The 15,278-nt window shown below is 40.2% G+C and overlaps 2 protein-coding genes across 4 annotated transcripts in view; one reads left to right on the forward strand and one right to left on the reverse strand.

Annotated features, from left to right (window-relative positions):
- LOC145358184 (kynurenine--oxoglutarate transaminase 1-like) overlaps window positions 1–15,278 on the reverse strand; it is a 247,401-nt gene that overhangs the window by 181,548 nt on the left and 50,575 nt on the right. The gene's annotated exons all lie outside the window — the stretch shown is intronic.
- Window positions 225–15,278, forward strand: part of nup188 (nucleoporin 188) — a 97,838-nt gene continuing 82,784 nt past the window's right edge. For all 3 annotated transcript variants that reach the window (XR_013889452.1, XR_013889451.1, XM_080211944.1), the window contains exons 1-8: window positions 225–263; window positions 6,811–6,865; window positions 7,389–7,462; window positions 8,069–8,153; window positions 8,603–8,683; window positions 9,265–9,309; window positions 12,319–12,411; window positions 12,688–12,807. Coding sequence is in view for 1 of the 3 variants with exons in the window: in XM_080211944.1 (XP_080068070.1) it covers window positions 232–263; window positions 6,811–6,865; window positions 7,389–7,462; window positions 8,069–8,153; window positions 8,603–8,683; window positions 9,265–9,309; window positions 12,319–12,411; window positions 12,688–12,807 (585 nt within the window). In the remaining 2 variants the exon portion in view is untranslated. The remainder of the gene's footprint in view (window positions 264–6,810; window positions 6,866–7,388; window positions 7,463–8,068; window positions 8,154–8,602; window positions 8,684–9,264; window positions 9,310–12,318; window positions 12,412–12,687; window positions 12,808–15,278) is intronic.

The following is a 15,278-nucleotide window of genomic DNA, read 5'->3' on the forward strand; positions in this document are numbered from 1 at the left end:
TTGAAGGTCACGTGAGGAGGACCTTCCCAAAGCGGGGAGGAGCCGGACGAAAGTGCGCCCCGTCAGCACAGAAGGCGAGCCGACGGGGAGTGACGTGAGGAGAGGGCGGGGCCAACAGGGAATCACGTGCAGGAGAAGAACGGCGTCCCGTCGGCACAGGGGGCGGGGCTGACGGCGGATCACGAGCAGGGGGAAATGACCGAAGCGTCGATCACGTGAGGAGGGTCGGCAATGGCGTCGGCGGCGGTCGGGCCGTATGTGAGGTAAAGAAAAATAGATGAAAACTTTTTTTTCCTCCCTCCTCACCCCAGAAATAGAATCCCGAAACGATAGCTCCGATTTGGATCAAAGGCAGGCGCCTCTGCTGAATAAAATCTACTTTATCTGGGATGAAGGGCGAGCTGGAGGCCGGTGTGAGCAGTGGCGGTGGGGGGTGGTTTACAGTTGGTAACTGGGTAAGAGCGCGCTCGACACGAGTTTACATTCAAACTCTCCATCAGGCTGACACATAATGGAGCGAAATGGGCATTTGATCCTTTCAGAATATTCGTTTTAATGTTTCGCCCTCATCATTTTGCAAACAAGTAATTGCGAATTGTCGTTATTTTAAAAAGGGATATAAATTTACCGGAATCCTGACAGGAAACTGTTCTTTCTCTCAAACTCTTCCCCGTCACTCTGATCTGAAAGGACCATCTGGTACCCAGGATCTTCACCTAGCACCTGTACTAGCAGACCTTGGTACTAGATCTGTACCAAAGCAGACCTTGTCACCGAGGTTCCTATGAATAGTCCTAGCAATGCGGACGGCGCACGAGCTTAGCCAGAAGTCAGATATATGAAAAAATCCCCACAAATGAGTTTTAGTCAGCCTTCCTATCATAGAGTCCATACATTGCAGAAGGGGGCTTTTCAACCCATCAAGCCGGTACTGACAACAATCTCACCCACAGACCCTATCCCTGTAGTTCCACATATTTATTCCGCTAATCTTTTTGACGCTAAGGGACAGTTTAGCATGCCCATACACCTAACCCGCACACCTTTAGAGTGTGGGAGGAAACCCACGCAAATGCACAGAGAATGTGCAGATCCCGCACAGACAGTGACCCAAGGCCAGAATTGAACCCAGGTCCCTGGCACTGTGATGCAACAATGCTAACCACTGTGCTACCCACGGGCCATGTGTTATGAACATAAGCCACAGGCCATATGTTATGAATATAAGTTCCATATGAAATAGGAACAGAAGTAGGCCATTGGGTCCCTTGTGCTTCCCTGCCATTCAATAAGGTCTGTTTTGAGATCCCTATTTTCAGAATCATATAGTGCAGAAGAGGCCATTCGTCCCATCAAGTCTGCACTGACATGCAGGAAACACCTGACCTCTGACCTAGTCTAGATAACCTTTGATTTTTCCCTCACCCAACAAGGATCCATGCACTTCTGCCTTAAAAAAAATCAGTGATCCTGCTTCCACTGCCTCTCAGGCAGTGTTCCAAAGTTGCACAACCCTCTGCGAGGAAAAAACATTCTCCTCATCTATAACAGTGCCCCCCTAGTTCTGGATTCACTGACCAGAAGAAACATCCTTTCAATATCCACTGTTCAGGATTCTCTATTTAAATTATTTAAATTCTCTATTTAAATTAAGTATTTGAAATGCGATCTCAACAATGCCTTGTATAACTGAAGCATACACCCTTATGTTGCTTATTGTTTCGCAGTGCAATTTTCAGCATAGTACTATGAATGAAAATGATTGGTTAGAGGTTTACAGCATGGAAATTGGCCCTTTGGCCCAACTTGTCCATGCCGCCACTTTGTTGTTAACCACGAAGCTAGTCCCAATTGCCCGTGTTTGGCCCATATCTCTCTATACCCATCTTACCCATGTAACTGCCTAAATACTTTTTAAAAATTATATCTGCCTCTACTACGACGCCTGGCAGCTTCTTCCAGACACTTGCCACCCTCTGAAAAAAATGCCACTTTGGACCTTTTTGTATCTCTCCCCTCTCACCTTAAACCTATGTCCTCTGGTTTTAGACTCTCATACTTTTGGGAAAAGATATTGACAATCTAGCTGATCTGCGCCCCTCGTTATTTTATAGGCCTCTATAAGATCACCCTTCAGTCTCCTACGCTCCAGAGAAAAAAGCCCCAGTCTATCCAGCCCCTCCTTATAACTCAATCCATCAAATCCTGGTAGCATCCTAGTAAACTTTTTCTGCACTTTTTCTAGTTTAATAATGTCCTTTCTATAGTAGGGTGACCAGAACTGTACATAGTGTTCCAAGTGTGGCCTTACCAATGTCTTGTACAACTTCAACAAGACGTCCCAACTCCTGTACTCAATGTTCTGACCGATGAAACCAAGCATGCTGAATGCCGCCTTCACTACTCTGTTCACCTGTAACTCCATTTTCAAGGAACTATGAACATGTACCCTGAGATTTTTGTTTTATAACTCTTCCCAATGCCCTACCGCTAACTAAGTCCTCCCTGATTTGATCTACCAAAATGCCTGACCTCGCATTTATCCAAATTAAACTCCATCTGGCCCAATTGATCAAGATCCCGCTGCAATCCTCAATAACCTTCTTCACTGTTTACTTTGCCCACCAATCTTGGTGTCACCTGGAAACTTGCTAACCATGCCTTGTAAATTCTCATCCAAATCATTAACATAAATAACAGTGGACCCAGCATTGATCCCTGAGGCACACCGCTGGTCATAGGCCTCAGTTTGAGAAACAATCCTTTAAAATCACCCTGAGTTCTGTCATCCAGCCAATTGTATCATTTGGCTATCTCACCCTGGATGCTGTGAGATTTAACCTTATGCAATAACCCACCATGTAGTGCCTTGTCAAAGGCCTTGCTAAAGTCCATGTAGACAACGTCAACTGCACTGTCTTCACTGACTTTCTTGAATGCCCCTTCAGAAAACTCAATCAAATTTGACAGACATGATTTTCCACTCTCAAAGCCATGCTGACTGTCCCTAATCAGTCCTTGCCTTTCTACATGCCTGTAGATCCTGTCTCTCAGAATACCTTCTAACAACTTATCCACTATAGATGTGAGACTCACCGGCCTGTAGTCTCCAGGGTTTTCCCTGCGGCCCTGTTTAAACAAAGGCACAACGTTTTGCCACCCTCCAATCTTCAAGCATCTAACCGGTGGCTGACAATGATTCAAATATCTCTGCTTGGGGACCTGCAGTTTCCTCTCTAGCCTCCCACAATGGGATACACTTCATTAGGTCCCATGGATTTATCTACATTGATGCACTTTAAGGCTTCCAGCACCACTGTTATATGTACATTCCTCAAGACATCACTATTTATTTCCCCAAATTCCCTAACATCCATGCTTTTCTCAATAGTAAATACTGATGAGAAATATTCATTTAGGATCTCACCATATCTTGTAGATCTGCTCATAGATGCCCTTACTGATCCTTAAGAGGCTCTACCCTCTCCCTAGTTACTCTTTTGGTCTTTATGTATTTGTAGAATCTCTTTTGATTCTCCTTTAGTTTATCTGCCAAAGCAATCTCATGTCCCCTTTTTGCCCTCCTGATTTTTCTGTTTACTCCTACACCCTCTATACTCTTCAAGGGATCAACTTGATCCCAGCTGCCTCTGAATGTTATGTGTCTCCTCGTTCTTGATCAGGGCCTTATTATCCCAAGTCACCTAGGCTTTCCTACTTCTACCAGCCTTGTCCTTCACTCGAAATGGAGTGTGCTTACCCTGAACCCTGGTTAATACGTTTTTGAAAGCCTCGCACTTACCAAATGTCCTTTTACCTGCCAACAGACTCTCCCAGTTAACTTTTGAAAGTTCCTGTCTAAAATTGGCCTTGCTCCAATTTAGAATTTTTACTTTTGGGCCAGACCTATCATTCTCCATACCTATCTTAAAACTAATGGAATTATGGTCACTAGTCCCAAAGTGATCCCTCACTAACAGTTCTGCCACCTGCCTTCCTTATTTCCCAAGAGAAGGTCAAGTTTTGCCCTCTCTCTAGTCAGGCCATCTACATACTGAATGAGAAATTCCTCATGAATGCACTCAACAAATTTCTCTCCATCTAAGCCTCTAATACCATGGCTGTCCGTGTCAATGTTGAGAAAGTTAAAATCCCCTGCTATTACCACCCTATTTTGCTTGACGCTATCTGTAAACTCCTTATATATTTGCTCCTCAATTTCCCTGGTTGCAATGCTCAGACTTTAGTGTAGGAATAAACATTACATTTTAGTGAGAGGCATTGTTTCATTTTTATTGGCTGTTATTCAAGCTGAAATGTACTTTTATTCTCAGCATTTCTCCATCCATAGAAAAAGCTACAGAGCTTTTATGATGCAACAACTTGATAAATTCCATACTTTGAGTCCCATGTGATTACAATTTACCAGATCAGTGACTATGGAGTAAACTTGTTGTCTAGTTATAGAATCTACAATTTCTTTCAAATACTTGATTGAATGTTGCCTATGTATTTTACAACCAGAATGTGAAGAGAAAATAAGTTCATATTTTTAATAAAAATTCGCCCTCCAGTTTACTCCTCCTTTTAGCTATTGAAAATAGTGCATCTTTTGCAGTTTTTATTTGGTTTCTTATGGCTTTCTTTCCTTTTCTGTCATGTGATTCAATAGCACTCTCTGCCATCTTAAAAAATTGCACAAAAGGACAAATTCATTCATAGGATAATTCTGACTTGTGAAATTAAGTAGTGTATTCTTTGGTGCTTTTTCCAAAACTATTCTCATCTCTTCATCACTCTTTCTCTTCCTTTTAAGACTTTCCTTAAAATTTCTCTTTGAAGCTTTTTATAACCTGTCGTAATATCTCCTCTTTTTGCCTGTGTTTGTTGTACTCTATTATCTGCCTCTGAAGGTCCCTGGGACACATTCCTCTATTAAAGATAGCAATTACAGTACAGGAAGTCATTTGGAACCTCAAGTCCATTCTGGATACCATATGAATGAAAGTTATTGTTTTTGGGTAGCATGTTGTGACGTGCAATTTGTGCTATCTGCTTGATACATGGTATGTTTGAATGTACCAGCATCTTGCCACACTTGTTAATGTATACTACACATTACAGATGTTTCCTACACATCTGTAAGTTCCCAATCTTTTAAATGCAGGACATGTTACTTCCTGCCAGTTAAGGTGCACTGCTGCATCATCTGATGGAATAGGTGCTGCGAAGGGCAAAATAATTGGGTAAACTTGCCTCAAACCAACACCATGTAGAGGTAAATTTTACAGTTAGTAATCAAACAAAGAGTTTTAAGGCTTTTTTTGCATTATGACTTTGGCTTCAAAATCTGTTACTTTCTTGCTGCTGCTTATTTCCAATACCTCTCCCAAGCATTGATTTTGGAGAAGTTCACAAATATTTAAAAACTAATTTTAACCATCCAGATATTTTCTAGTAACTAAAATATATTTTGTTTCTCACCCACAATTCAAAATTACTGGAACCAATTGCTTTTAAATAGCTGCGTCCTCTTAAATTTACCCAGTAGTCCTTAATAGCAGCTGGGTCATGTGGAAAATCATACTTTATCCTTCAACACACACTGTCTGGGTTAGAGTGAACTATCAGTGAGAAGATTTTAATCCGAAGGGATTCTTTCCTAGCAGTTCATTAACAAAACAACACCCACGTGCAGCCCGACTTTCACAACGTGTAGTCATCAAAAATTATCAATTGCAGAGGTAGAATTACAGGGAAGGGTTAATTTTAGTTATATTTATTCTCTGGAGGAGTTAACAAATATTTACATTTGACTGACATATAAAATGTAAACAGAATAAATGTAACAAGGATAAATTATTGAAATTAATTGATGCTGAAGACAAAATTAGGAAGTGATGCTTAATAGGATGGGTATGGTGCTGAAGTTAAAGTTTTTTTTTGGGAGAACATTCCACATTTAATCTGCGTCGCACTTGAGATGAGGGAGGGGAAAGAATATGGTTTTCAAGGGCCAATATCCTTCATTTGGAGTGCAAAGTTCATTTGACAAAGAGAAATGATTTGGTGCTCTGCTTTGCGGTGTTGGCCTTGTGGACAATGTCGACCAAGTCAGTTTTGGAACTCTTCAGGGTGTGACCTAGGAACTTTTGGTAGTTGATGCCTTAGGTTAATGCCTCATCAAAAAGATGGCACTTCTGACAATGCAGCTTTCCGTCAGTACAGTGCTGAAGTATTACATACTTAAGACCATTAGAGCTTGAAATCATAATGTTCTGACACAGACTGAGCCAAGCTGATCGTAGAACCATTTGTTGGTATTTTACTGTGGTAAGATTTTTTTATTAGTTAATTGTGTTTATTAAAAACGTGAAAACCTTTTTGCAAGCTTTTATTTGGGTTCCATTTTGCAGAAGCAACTTAAAATTATTTTGAAATGAAAATTCAATATGTACATAATGTGTAGCAGCACAAAATACTGGGAATAATGTAATAGTGTCATTTTCCAGTGTAATATTGCAGCCTTGTTCATACTGTGGGGATAGCAAGTTCTTCTCTCTAATAGCATTGAGGGTCTTATATAAAGTTAATTTGAAAGGCAATATCAACTCCAGTTGGGCAGTAAGTTTGCAGGGTAATAATGTTCATATTTCATCATTATGTTGCTGGTAAGGCTGAGACTACTGATTTGCGTGAGTGTTTGGGCAAGATCAAAGCATGGTATCGAGTTTTGTTAAGGTGATGTGGATGTCTTCTCTTAAAATATAGCATTTATATTCTGGATTTTGTGTAATGATTTGTTCACAGGAGCAGTCGGGAACTATGGACAATTTTACTGGGGAGATCAGCGCTGAGAGAAACTGTAAGTTCAACTCAGTCAAAATGTTACCCAATTTGAAGTTGTTTGCTTAGCTTCTGTTGGCTTTGTTGAAGGATTGGTATTTCTCCAGAGTTATCAATGGGAGTAAACTAAGATTTAATAATGCGAATGATTCTTTGAGATGCTGCACCTATGAGTTAAAATAATTTTCAAAAGATACTAAATCATTCTGTTTTGCTGCCAGATTTGTAGCCATAATTCTGTGTGCAATTTGCAGACCTTTGGGCTATTTGAGAGCAAAATATTCTTCAGGTTCAGAAATATCAGAAGGCACTTGAGTAAATTGTTGTTAAGTGTTATCAATAGAACAACAAAAAGCTTGGGAGTAGATTGTTGTATTTTGGGAAAGAAAATAATAGAAAATAGAAATGATACAACATTATTGAAGCAAATCCTACTAAAATTACAATTGAGTGTGGGTATGGTTGGAAGGAAGGATAATTATATGTGTAAATTGCAAAGAGGGTCAGTTACAGACTGATTTCAAATGCTTATTTTCTTTCAGGATCAGATTGGAGCAGAGTTGGATCGGCATTGTGAGCGGTTACTGGCTGGTTTATCTTACTACAAGCCCCCTAGGTAACGCTGGTACCTTTTGTTTATTTTTATATCACCAATTGTTGAGGTACTGTGGTACCTTAAATAAATAAATGCTTTAAACTTGTGAAGTTTATATTAATAGCTGGATAATATGGCTTACTTTTTTGTTATAAAGCTTACTGGATTTATTTTCCACATAGTTTGAAGTACTGTACATCTTTTGTGGATAGGTATGGATCGTGCATAAGTGGGTGATTAATTTGTAATAGTATGTGAAAATTAACAATCAAAGAGGATGCACAAGCAGATAGGTTTTGTCAATTTGTTTATAAGACTCCAATAGTTGGTTTGTTGGTTGGAAATAAATCATGCAGGATAGCCATTTTTTGGGCATAAACTCATAAACTGGGCATAAAAAATGTGTGTAGTGTTAGTAGGCATAAAGAACCCCAGTGGCTGTATTTGTACACTTGGAATGCTTTTGATTTTATTTCTGAAATTATTAAGTAGCCTCTAACAATAACAGATCAGGACAAGATAACTTGTCACGGTAGCTAACAGCATTAAAACATGTCATTTGCAGGTACTGAGTAAGGTAATTTATGGAAGTAAAACTGAGGTGGGAACTGGTTGTTTGTCTTGCAGTGCGTGCTCTGGAGAGAAGCTTAAGGCTGATAAGGAGGTGGTGGCGCCGCTGAAGGAACTTGGGCTACGGATCAGCAAATTCTTGGTGTGTATGATTATTACTGTTTTATGTGCCAATGAGTGAGTTAGCATTAACTGCGTGTTGGGACTGTGTACCTGACCGAGAAGGAATGAAAATTTCTATCAGGTGTGATGGTCCAAAATAAAACAAGTTCAGGGATGTTTGAACCCATTTTTGGACCTCAAATCTAACAATAAAAGTGAAGATCATTTGACATTGTTTGTTTCTTTATTTGAAGGATGAATTTAGATGGCTCCAATATGTTTTTTCATTGCTAAACTTTTAATGATTTTTATTTTATATATATATGGTTCAATATGTTTAGATTGGTTTCTCTGTACCACTTTTATTTTGAACCAGTAGTCTTGAAGCTAAATTCTATTGTTTTTGATTTATAAATTTGGAAAATGCACAACTTGTTTATTACAGTGGCTTTCAGTTGTTGTGATAATTGCTTTATTGTTCTTGGACAGAATTTGGATGAACAGCAAAGTGTTCAGATATTGCAGTCATATCTACAAGAGGATTACAGAGGCACACAAGGCTCAATAAAGGTACAACTCTTGATGGATGCTTTAATAGACCAAGAATGGATTGAAAAATCCCTGCAAATTTTCTTTGCTCATTCCAATGTTCATTTTAATGTGTGGCCCCACAGGGCACAACCCTGCAGACTTGAAATTGCTGTGCAGCTTTGCATGTACAGAGCTTAAGGGGAAGGTTGACATGGGTACTTTGGTACAAAAAGACTTAATGAGCAATAAAGGAGCTTATTAATAAGGAAGACTTCCTTACCTAGATGTAATTTTTACACGGTATGAACACTGTTTGATTTCTTTTCATAATGAATAACCTAATGAATTGGATGTGATTATATATCTATGTTGTCTACTATTAGTTTGGTTCAGACTTGAAGCAACCCCAGTGATATATCCTTGACATTGTTAATTGTATTAATATGTAGAAGTTATACCAACAGTTGAGGTGAGAATTAGGATCTGGTTGAGTTTTGAGTTTCCAATTTATATCCTGTGCTGACTTCACTGTTATAAAATGTTTCTGGGGGAAAAAAAAATTTTGACAGATAGGATTTATTACCATATAGTTGGTTTATCTGTTTCTTTTATTTTTTCAGACAGTACTGCAAGATGAAAGACAGAGTCAGGCTCTGCAGCTGAAGGTATGTTGGTCATATAAATCATAAAAATACAGCATTTGTGTGCAGCCAGTAGTAGGGCTGTGATAATGATGAATGCCAAATTGATCTGTGCCCTCTCACAAACCCCACCGAGTGGCCAATCTGCTGTGGGGAAGATGGAATGGAAAGTTGTGACTTCACACAATGGGGAAGTAAAAGAGCGGGGAGGGGTGGTTACTATTTGATTAATGGCTCATGTTTCTTGATAGATACATTAGGTGCTTCATTGCAAGAGATGAAGGCAGAACTCAATATCCTCATTTGAAAGATTAAAAAAAACAGCTTTTCAAGAAATATGCTCCTGATTTAAGTTATTCTTCAGAATTTTCTTTCCCTAGCATGTGAACTTGTTTAAAAATGAATTTAGCAGCTTGTTTGTTTTCTTTTAATAAGAACATAAGAAATAGGAGCAGGAGTAGGCCTTCGAGCCTGCCCTGCCATTCAACAAGATCATGGCTGATCTGAAGCGGATCAGTTCCAGTTTCCCGCTTTCTCCCCATAACCCTTAATTCCCTTGTCTGTCAGAAACCTATTTACCCTTGACTTAAATATATTTAGTGAGGTAGCCTCCACCACTTCAATGGGCAAAGAATTCCAGAGACTCTCCACCCTTTGAGTGAAGAAGTTCCTCCTCATCTCCGATCTAAACTGCTCCCCCTTATTTTGAGGCTGTGCCCTCTAGTTCTGATATCCTTTCTAAGCAGGAAGAATCTCTCTACCTCTACCCAATCTAGCCCCTTCATTATCTTATATGTCTCTATAAGATCCCCCCTCAGCCTTCTAAACTCTGAGTACAGACCCAGTCTATTCAATCTCTCCTCATAGGCTAGCCCCCTCATCTCCGGTATCAGCCTAGTGAACCTTCTCTGCACTCCCTCCAAGGCCAGTATATCCTTTCGCAAATGCGGTGACCAAAACTGCACACAGTACTCCAGTTGCAGCCTCACTAGTGCCCTGTACAGTTGCAGCAAGACCTCCTTGCTTTTATATTTTATTCCCCTTGCTATGAAGGCCAACATTCCATTCACCTTCTTGATCACCTGCTGCACCTGCAGACTGGGTTTTTGCGACTCATGCACAAGGACCCCCAGGTCCCTCTGCACTGTAACATGCTGCAGCTTTTCGCTCTTTAAATAATAATCCCTTCTACTATTATTTCTACCAAAGTGGATAACCTCACGTTTGCTAACATTATACTCCATCTGCCAGGTCCTCTCCCACTCACTCAGCCTATCCAGGTCCCTCTGCAGACTTTCTGTGCCTTCCACGCAATTTGCTTTTCCACTCACCTTCGTGTCATCAGCAAATTTTGTTACCCTACACTCAGTCCCCTCCTCCAGATCATCTATGTAAATGGCAAACAGTTGCGGCCCCAGCCCCGATCCCTGCGGCATTCCACTAGTCACCAACTGCCAACCAGAATAGCACCCATTGATTCCAACTCTCTGCTTCCTATTAGACAACCAATCCTCAATCCACGCTAACACCTTACCCCTAATTCCGTGCACCCTAACCTTTTGCAGCAACCTTTTGTGAGGCACCTTATCAAATGCCTTTTGGAAATCTAAAAACACCACATCCACCGGTTCCCCTCTGTCTACCACACTAGTCACATCCTCATAGAAATCCAATAAGTTTGTTAAACACAACTTCCCCCTTCATGAATCCGTGCTGCATCAAACCGTTCTTTTCTAGGTGCCTTGCTATTTCTTCTTTGATGACGGATTCTAGCATTTTTCCAACTATGGACGTTAAACTAACCGGCCTATAATTCCCTGCCTTTTGTCTGCTACCTTTTTTAAACAGCGGCATAACATTAGCCATTTTCCAATCTTCCGCCACTTCCCCAGAGTCCAGCGAATTTTTATAAATAATTACTAAGGCATCCGCTATCACCTCTGCCATTTCTTTCAGAACTCTGGGATGCATTTCACCCGGTCCTGGGGACTTGTCTACCTTGCCCCATTAGTCTATCAAGCACTACCTCTCTAGTGACAGTAATTGCACTAAAGACCTCATCTCCTACCATCCTTCTATCTTTAATGTTCGGCAAGCTATTTGTGTCCTCCTCCGTGAAGACCGACACAAAAGAACTTTTACTATCATTCTTTATATTTAGAGCTAGTTTAGCTTCATACTCTATCTTTCCTTTCTTTATCGCTTTTTCTTTTTAACTATTCAATTCCCAAGTACACGACTCTCAATTTGGGAGGTTTCTCCAGCAGAATTGTTTTCTGATCTCAGTCCAAATCAGTATGATGTGGAATGACATCAATCCACTTTGTCTTTCCTAATTTTAAGTACTGAAATGGGATCAGTTATACTCAATGGCATATAGAAATCAGGAAACAAGTACACAAGCAGTGTATAGTCACTGTGGTCTGATGTGCAGTTATCTAAAGTAAAGTTAACTGCAGTTTTAAATTACAGTATTTCTTTCAGTTCAGAGATTGGGATATACTGTTTTTCAGTGACTTATTTTTCCTTTCAATTTGATGGTCATATTTTCTGATAAACACCCCAAAGGGTTGTGGTTTTCATGGTTGACATGGCTTTAATCTGCCTGTCACAGGCGTGATGACTTCTGTTTACTTTTGGGGTCAGAATTACAAAAGACAAGCCACCAGACTTAAGAAAAGTCACATATCTTGACTGTAGTGGTGGTGGTGTGGCAGGGGAGAATTTCATTGATAGTTACACAATCCGTAGCTTGTTCAGCCTATCAGGTAAGGCAAAAATGGCAAAATTTACCTCTTGTGCACTTAACAGCCTTATCTATTGATTGTGCAATCCATAGCTTGGATTGTTCTGTCTATCGATGAATTTGAATCAGTGTGATGTGAAATTCAAAAATAAAAAAAAATCAACTGCACTGAAAATAACCTAGTGATTTATTTCTGCCTGAAACTGGCTAATAATTTTTGCAACTTGGTTTTCCATTTTGTATGTTTTTTTTCTTGAAATTTAGATTTCTTGTCTCCCTGTGCTCAGATTGCAGAATACTATTATGAAGAAAGATTGTACACGCTACGGTGTGTTCTGTACCTACTCACGTATTTCCAAGATGAACGACACCCTTACAGGGTAAGCTAAATTAATGCAGTGATGAATTATTTGTGTGAAATTTAAACAATTTTGTGTAGAGTTGTTGGGAAATGCTATAGCACCTACTACCATTGTTAAAAATTACGTTCTATATTGTTGACTTTTAACAAGTGATTCATTAGCATATATTTTTATTGATTTTCATTGAAATTGAAGCGCAAAATATTTGTAATTGAACAGCACGAAGTTATTGTTGACCACATTGTATGTTCATTATGGTAGTTGATGATTTATTTATATTGATTCATCCCATAGATTGAGTATTCAAAATGTGTAGACAAGCTGGAGAAGGAACTGGTTGTGAATTATCGGAAGCAGTTTGAAGAATTGTTCAAAACTGAAGCTCCAACTTGGGAAACGCATGGGAATCTAATGGTATTTATATTCCCTAATTTTGTATGTTTTATTTGGCTCAATTATTATATACTTGTACTGGGTCTCCCAGGCGAAGCTCCAACCTATAATCAAATTGCTCCTGTGTGTAGTTACCATTGTCGATTTTTGCGGACTGTAAAGCAGTGTGTTCAATTCAGTGGCCCTCTTTCCCTAATCCCTGTGACGCTGAGCCTCCTTCCTCAAGCTGCTATCTTTATCCACGTCCAGGGAAGAAATTTTTCTAGCTTGCTCCCCCTCCTTCCCACCAGTTACTGAGAAGGATATAGAAAAACAGATCTGTAGAGAAATAATAGATGCCAACATTATAGAGTAATTATAATGGGGGACTTTAATTATCTGAATATAGATTAGAACAGTGGTGGTGTAAAGGGCAGATGGGCAAAGGTTCCTAGATTGTGTTCAGGAAAATTTTCTTCAGCCTTTGTCTGCAGTCCAACAAGAAAGGATGCACTTTTGACCCTGGTGCTTGGAAGTAATGTGGGCCAAGTAGATCAAGCATCAGTAGGGGAACACTTAGGAGACGGTGAGCATTGTATCGTAAAGTTTAGAATGGTGTTAGAAAAGGCAATCCAGAGCAAGAGTAGTTAGCTGGGGGGAGAGCTGGCAATAATGGAGATGGGCCAGTTAGGCTCAAATGAAAGGTTTGTAGGGAAAAAGTAGCTGAACAACAGGTTATCTTCAAAACAGAAATGGTATATAAATAGTAAAAGGTTGGTGTCGGTTAGGGCCCTGAAAGGGAATTTGCACATGGGAACCAGGGCATGGCTGAGGTATTAAAGAAATACTTTGCACTTGCCTTTACCAAGGAGATATACCCAAGTAATGGTGATAGGCAAGGAAGGGAGTGCAGAGGAGGTTTACTAGGCTGATGCTGGAGTTGAGGGAGTTGAGCTATGAGGAGAGGCTGAATAAACTAGGCTTGTACTCGTTAGAGTTTAGAAGGATGAGGGGAGATCTCATTGAGATGTATAAGATGATGAATGGGATGGATAGGATAGAGGTGGAGAGACTCTTCCCGCTCAGAAAGGACAGTAGGACTAGGGGGCACGGCCTCAAGATAAAGGGCGGGGGGGTGGTTTAGAACGGAGTTGAGGAAGAACTTCTTCACTCAAAGGGTGGTGAATCTCTGGAATTCTCTGCCCGTTGAAGTGGTGGAGGCTACCTTGCTAAATATTTTTAAGACGCGGGTTGATGGGTTTTTGATAAGAGAGGGGATTAAGGATTATGGGGAGAGGGTGGGAATGTGGAACTGAGCCACGACAGATCAGCCATGATCTTATTGAATGGCGGGGCAGGCTCGAAGGGCCAGATGGCCTACTCCTGCTCCTATTTCTTATGTTCTTATGTAACTCTCTTCCTAGCAGAGTTCAAAATTGATCCGGAGGAAGTGATGAGACTCTGTTGGTGCTTTAAGTTGACAAGGAACCGGGACCACATCTGAAGTATCCCAGGATATTGAAGGAAGGGAGAATGGAAATTGCTGGCCATGTCTTCCAGTCATCTCCAGACTCAGGGAAGGTCAGAGGACTGGAGATATGGAAATATTATGCCCTTGTTCAAAAAAGGATGCAAGGATAGCCCCAGCAATTACAGACCAATCAGTTAACTTCACTGGTGGCGAAGCTTCAAGAAACAATTATTTGGGATAGAATCAGTAGTTAGATGGAAAACTGTATTGCATTAGGGAGAGCCAGCATGGATTTCTAAAGGGAAAATTGTGTTTAACTAACCAGGTGTCAGCTCTCCTACAGCTAATTATTCTTATTCTGAATGCTGCTGGAGACACAATGGGTCACATGGCAATTCTGTAAAGTCAACATGAATTCCTTCCGGAACCAGTCCAAATTGATTTTTATCTCGCAAAGGTTTACTTCCATTGTTTTCTTTTTCTAGAGTGATAACATTTAATCCCGAGGACTGTGTTTCATTGTGAATGTTTTCCTGCAGATTCTTCCTCTAGCTCAACTGAGCATACCTTGTAGCCTAGTTTATAATTCTTATAAAGTTAGTCTTTTCTATCTGTGTTTGCGCTCCTGCCTGCATTTCTGCGTGGTAAACCATAGATAATTGCTACCTCTAACTACTCTTGTCAATGACACTTAGATTCCCCTAAGGTATAACCCTTGGAAGCTGACTCTAAAGTGACTACCAGGGCACCCTTCCTCTTTCAAAGCCTGTCTCCTTGGCCATGTGAATCACATGGACCTAGTTAGTATTCAGGACTCCAGGATTTGAAGTCCTGAAAAACTATTCTTTAGACTCCCAACTACATTTGATTTTAAAATTCAATAGCATAACTGTTTATAAACTTGACATTCTTTAATACCTTACTGGGACTTTGGAGACTAACAGTCTATCCACTGTCAACATAGATGCTTCTGCCCTTGTCTACAGATGCAAAAACCTTGCACCTTCTTTCCAGTAAAACAACCATTAATTTTAATAACTAA

Source organism: Carcharhinus amblyrhynchos, chromosome 25 (assembly GCF_965287045.1).
Source record: "Carcharhinus amblyrhynchos chromosome 25, sCarAmb.v2.hapA, whole genome shotgun sequence".
Taxonomy (NCBI): Eukaryota; Metazoa; Chordata; class Chondrichthyes; order Carcharhiniformes; family Carcharhinidae; genus Carcharhinus; species Carcharhinus amblyrhynchos.